Here is a 5782-nt window from a genome sequence, read left to right as displayed (position 1 = left end):
CATTGCCCTGGGACACCTCATCCCCTCCGTGCGTCCAGCCACACGCGGGGCACTAGCTGGGTCTGAGTTGCTGGCACAGAGTTGGCCACCCTGGCAGCAGGAGTGTAGTGCAAGAGGACAGCATTCAATGCGAGCTACCCTGCTCAGATGGTAAAGAATCTGCCTGAAATGCAGGAGACCCGGGTTCGATTCCTGGGCCAGGAAGATGCCCTGGAGGAGGGCGTGGCAACCCATTCTACTATTCTTGCATGGAGAATCCGATGCACAGAGGAGCCTGGTGGGCTACAGTCCATGGGGTCACAAGAGTTGGACACAACTGAGCGACTAACACACATATACACACCCCGAGGGGGGTGCCTTACCGTCCGAAGGCTGTACTGGAGATCTTTCGATTGGGGCTACAGAGAGAGACAGAGAGAGAGAAAAGTCCATTGAACAGAGGGGTCTCTGTTCACCACTGCTTCCTTTGCGCTGGCCACAGGATACACAGATGCAGGCGAGGCTTTTTTCTGCCCATTGAAGGGAATTTACACATCAGCTTGGCCCTCAGAACTGCCCCCGATCACCGGCCAGGAGAGAGTGGGGGCCCCTGATCACCGGCCAGGAGACAGTAGGGCCCCCGATCACCGGCCAGGAGAGAATGGGGCCCCTAGTCACCGACCAGGAGAGGGTGGGGACCCCCAATCACTGGCCAGGAAAGAGTGGGGGCCCCCAGTCACTGACCAGGAGAGAGAGGGGACCCACGCCCCGATGCTTCTTCCCTGGGTCCGCCCCCACCCCGACCCCTACGCTGGTCTCTGGGGCCTCACCTATTGGCCTTCAGGTTTTTCAGCCGGGCTTCCAGGTCGTTAAGCAGGTTGATTTTCTTGCAGCACTGAGAGCAGTAAACATCCAGCAGCTCGCTGTTGTATGCATGCCGCATCTTTCGAGGTGTCTGCCCCGCGCTGGGTCATAAGAAGGGAAAAGGTTCACCTTTGGAGCCACTGTCCAGTTTGGTGCCCCATCCCGCTGAGCTCATTACTAGGTTCTCTGAAACCTGTGAGCCCTGTGTGTGTGTGTGTTTGGGGGTGGGGAGTGGAACTAGAACAGTAGAGCTCCCTCCTCCAGTGCTCTCAAAGACAGGAAGCCAACTGTTTGTACCCATTTTACAGAGGAGGAAACTGACAGTTAACGTCAGAGTAAGCAAGGACTCAGCTGCATGGGAAGGTATCAACATGCCACTTGGCATCTGCGGCCCCTCAGGCTGGTTAATTCGGTTTCTTCCCCAAGATAGAAGGAAGGAGGAATTCCAGACCCCCAACCCCCAGCCCCAATCAGGATTCAAAGGCAGTTCCCGCCCATCTACAGGAGCAGAGCCCAGTTAGTTCACGCCTCTGCCTGCCGAACCACCCCCGGGATGAGGCAGGATTGGTTCTGCCACTTTTCCTGGATCCCAAAGGCCGCTGTAGACCGAGGGGCCACCTGGAGGACACTGACGACCCCAGGTCCGAGTAGACATTGGTCCTGGTCTCGTCATCCGGGCAGGGGCTGCTGGGGGCACAGTCCACATCATCCGCCTCCCCGTAGTCCTCAAACTGCTCCTCGTTGCTGATGAGCGAGGTGGTGGAGTGCGTGGAGAGGTCTGACGTGGTCACGGATGGAGGGTGGCCCAGGGACCTGAGTGGACAAAGGCCAGCTGCGAACCGGGGGGGCGCCACAGCCCGTGGCGGACAGACAGGCCAGGACACCAGGACCCTGACATGAAGCCTGTCCTTCCTGCCCCGGTTAAGTACACTCTGGGGATCGTATCCTAAGGGGACCATCTCATCACAGAAAAAGTTTCTGCTCCAGAGATGTTCAAATCGACATGTCTACAGGGAAGCAAAACACTGCTTAGAACTCAATGGCTTATTGAAGCGACACTGAAACGGCTATTAAATGATAGCACGTATCAGTAAATAAAATGATCACACAAATTGTAGACTCTCAAACTGTTGTGGAAAGGTTTGTGAAAAAAAAAATTGGCAATGTGGAAAAATTAAAACTCAAAGCTTTTTTAAAAGCTAAACTTAAAAACATTTTTTTTAAGTTTTCCCAGGTAGCACTAAGTGGTAAGGAATCCACCTGCAACCCGCTCCAGTATTCTTGCCTGGAAAATTCCATGGACAGAGGAGCCTGGCATGGTTACAGCCCATGAGGTGGAAGAGAGTCGGACATGACTGAGCACACACACACAAAATTAAAACTAAGAATGAAACAAAAGATGTAAAATTTTAGGCATAATAAGTCTAAGCATTCGATGAGTCTACACAGAAGAAGGAAAAGCAGGAAATGAAAATATTTAAATGGCAATCGGGCTTGGGGTGTGGAGGGTGGTGCCATCAGTAAAGTGAGTTACCTGCCCTTCATTCTCCCTTTTTCAAGCTGTGTAAGTGCGTATGTTCCAACAACGAATGAGGTTTCAAAATAAACAACGAGTTACTAGGCAGGATGCGTCTCCTATGTTTATAGGGAGGAATTCTTGTCCAGAGAAGCCTGACGCCACAGATCACGGGTCAGAGACCCTGGGTCTCTCACCGGTGACCCAGGGGGGCCTGGGGCAGCGTCAGGGGCTGGCTGCACCTGCTCTGCAACCTAAGAACAAAGAAGTACAGCTAACCCATCACCTGGCAAAGTATATCTTCCCTTGAGTCACGGGGCGGTAGTTGCTCATTAACTAGGATCTCTCCACCAGTGATCCAGGCATCACAGCTTTAATGATAGGGTGACAAAGATCAAGTCTTTTGGTACCCCCACCCTATCTGATTTATTTACTTATTTATCTGCCCTCCGGTTCCTTAGCACCTGGGGTTGCATTTGTCATATTCCTCACTTTGTTCTTGTATAAATTTTACTAAAACTCTTGGTACCCACTGCTGGCTGCCTCCTGGTGACTGGTCCCAGAAAACAACGGGAATGATCGGGTAGCAAATGATTAGCCAATAGGTCAAAGGGTCTGTGGTCCCCATGACCGGCTGTCCATGGGCTGTGGTCACAAGCACAGTGGATGGACCATTCCCAGGATGCAACACGGATGAACAACTCCAAAGGCATCTCCTCCCTTGAAGACTGTGACTTCTAGAGCCACTGGGGTTTGAGAATACCTGAACTGAGAAAATACATTAGGCTGGAACATATGAAATTGCCTTTTCCTTGAAAGGTGCAGATGATGAAAAGCTGACAATTTTGTTTGGTCAACGGATACTGGAAGCCCTTGCTTCCTTTTCCAAATCTCTGGGCTGATCATCACATGCTCATCACCTTCTCCTGATGCCTGAAGCTCCAGGCAGTCTTAACTCACTTGTCCTCGGGCAGGAACAGGCCTCCTAGACCCGCATCCTTCTCGGCGGGAATTCCAACCGGCCCCTCCAGGCTCCGAGTGCTCTCCATGGGGCCCTCCATGTCCGACTCCTGGGGGCCCTCGGGTGGGGCCAGCGTCATGGCCTCATCCTCATCCTCGGGAAAGAAGTCTGGCTCTGTGGGCAGGAGCTCGCCATCAGCAAAGGTGGGGTCTGGCACCTCGCTGCCCTGGGGAAGACAGAAGGGACAGCGTAAGTGAGCCTGGCTTCTGGGGCTCAGCAGTGCTCCTCAGACCACAGGGACGCCAGGAGGGGACTGGCAGGTGGTGCCAGGGAGCCAGAGGCCCCAGGACCTCGGGTATGAGACCCTGGCACATGATCTGTCTTGGGGACCTCTTAAGCAAGCCCAGTGAGGGGTGGGAACCTCTGGGACCACTGTCCGTGGAGAAGGGCCACAGTCAGGCCAGCTGCATGGTCCAGACTCCGCTCGGCAGGGTCTCCATCCCAAAGTCTGGACAGGAAGGCAAGTGACTCAGAGAAGGCTTCTTAGGGTTGTAAGGGCACAGCCCCAGTGACAATGACAATGACCTAGCAGAGTTTGATGCAACATGCTACAGGGACATCAGCAGAGCATGAGGGTCGGCCCCCCCTCTGTCCCCCAACGCCTTGATTCTGGGCATGTCAAATATTGTCTCTGAACTCCAGTTCTGGCCTCTCTGTAAGCCGAGAATGGCAACGGAATCCTACGGGATCCCTGTTCCCAGCAGGACCTCGATGGATAACCCGTGGCCACGAGTCTGTCCCAGCCCTGCCACAGCCACCTTACTGCTGTTCTGTTCAGTTGCTAAGTTGTGTCCGACTCTTTGGGACCCAGTGGACTACAGCATGCCAGGCCTCTCTCTGGCCCTCACCATCTCCCAGAGTTCACCCAAGTGTGCGTTCATCGAATCGGTGAGGCTACCCAACCACAGCCACGCTGGGGAGCAAGAATTCTAGGTCTCTCAAGTCTGAGCTTTGGGCCGGTCCCCAGGGTCCTCACACGTTGCCCGGCACAATGCCAGCATACCATAAAGATCTGCCCAAACCTTTTGCCAAAACCGTCTGAGAAGAGCTCTGGGTTCATTCAGCATTTACCCTAGTCTGAGAGGCAGCTTTCTGCAAGTCATTTTTCAAGGCTGCTTTGCCCCTAAGGAGGTAGGAACCCCTAAGGATCCTTTGCCCCTAAGGATGCCTCCACCTGCTCCCAGCTGAGATGTCAACTACCCCCCAGGTTCTTTGGCCTGCTTCTCAGTTAGGGTTGGCAGAGCCCCGGTCAGAGGTGCTTTCTCCAGCCCCAGGACAGGAAGGGTAACAGAACCAGGGCTGAGAAAAGCCTCGGGGCATCTCAGACAACAACAGGATCAGAGACATGCAAGGAAGGTGGTGAGCGAGCAGCGTGGCTGTGTCCGCTGGTAAGCAGGCAGCCCTCCTGGGGGTCTGTCCCCACCGAGACCTGCTGGGGCTAAGAACAGATGGTGATTAATGAGCCTGGCTCCTGCCTGTGCTGTGACTCGGGCTGAGCACCAGATGACCAATAAAGCCAGCATCAGGCAGCCAGCCACCCCTGACTGTGGAGGCCGAGGGGCTGTGTAATTAAACTCACCCCTAGTGTTCACGTGGCCCTTTCCACCTTTGCTGTTGTTCGGTCGCCAAGCTGTGTCTGACTCGATGTCATAATCCAACCCCACAGGGCTCCAAACCTTATCAGATCTTATGTCCTAAGCAAGCTCTTGTCAGCAAGCCCAAAGCTGTGTCTCCGTAGGAACAAAGAAAACCCAACATTCACAGACCGACCACCCATCAATTCTGGAGACCGAGTTGAGAGTTCATGCATAATCTCATTTGGGCTTTACGACCCTTTGAGACACAGATTCCCATCCCCATTTTACTAACGAGGAAGTCAAGGCTCAGAGAGTAACCTGTCAGAAGTCCCCCGGCCGGTGGGCAAAGAACCCCCACCTGCCTCTGACCACCACTCACTTGGTTCTATTTATCCCTGATGTGACCCACGCTTCATGGGTTTTCAGACCCCACGGTGACCATGAAGAGGCACAAGACAGGGCCATGTTACTAACTGTGAAGCCCGGGGGCTCCGCCTAATGCTGCAACTTCCACATGCCACCCCTGCCTGCCCCCCAGCAGGGCGTCTCCGGGTTGGCGCAAGGCCGCCTGGAGGGGTCCTCCAGGGAGAGCTGGGCTATGGAGGAGTAAGGCGTGTGCTCTGTCCACCCACCCGCAGGCTTTCACCCTCCCAGACACGGCAGCGCTGGCTGGGAGTCCCGGCTCTGTGGCTCACAAGAGGGGGCCTGGTCACTCTGCAAGTGGGTGTTTCTCCCCATCCTCCCGGCCCCGAAGGCCGGGTCTCCTTCCACCGCTGTCTGGCCTGGGGCCACGTGGGCACCAGTGGGAGATCGGAAGAGCACACG

General features: G+C 54.8%; 1 protein-coding gene across 1 annotated transcript in view; it reads right to left on the bottom strand.

Annotated features, from left to right (window-relative positions):
- Window positions 1–5782, bottom strand: part of RAB11FIP4 (RAB11 family interacting protein 4 (class II)) — a 102485-nt gene that overhangs the window by 9380 nt on the left and 87323 nt on the right. The window contains exons 5-8 of the mRNA XM_010861695.1: window positions 3320–3546; window positions 1462–1656; window positions 810–944; window positions 363–398 (exon numbers count right to left, since the gene is read on the bottom strand). Of these exons, the coding sequence (XP_010859997.1) occupies window positions 363–398; window positions 810–944; window positions 1462–1656; window positions 3320–3546 (593 nt within the window). The remainder of the gene's footprint in view (window positions 1–362; window positions 399–809; window positions 945–1461; window positions 1657–3319; window positions 3547–5782) is intronic.

The sequence above is a fragment of the Bison bison genome, unplaced genomic scaffold (assembly GCF_000754665.1).
Source record: "Bison bison bison isolate TAMUID 2011002044 unplaced genomic scaffold, Bison_UMD1.0 scf7180017864472, whole genome shotgun sequence".
Lineage (NCBI taxonomy): Eukaryota > Metazoa > Chordata > Mammalia > Artiodactyla > Bovidae > Bison > Bison bison.
Note: the sequence above shows the minus strand (reverse complement) of the source record. Positions and strands in the feature narration are given on the sequence as shown.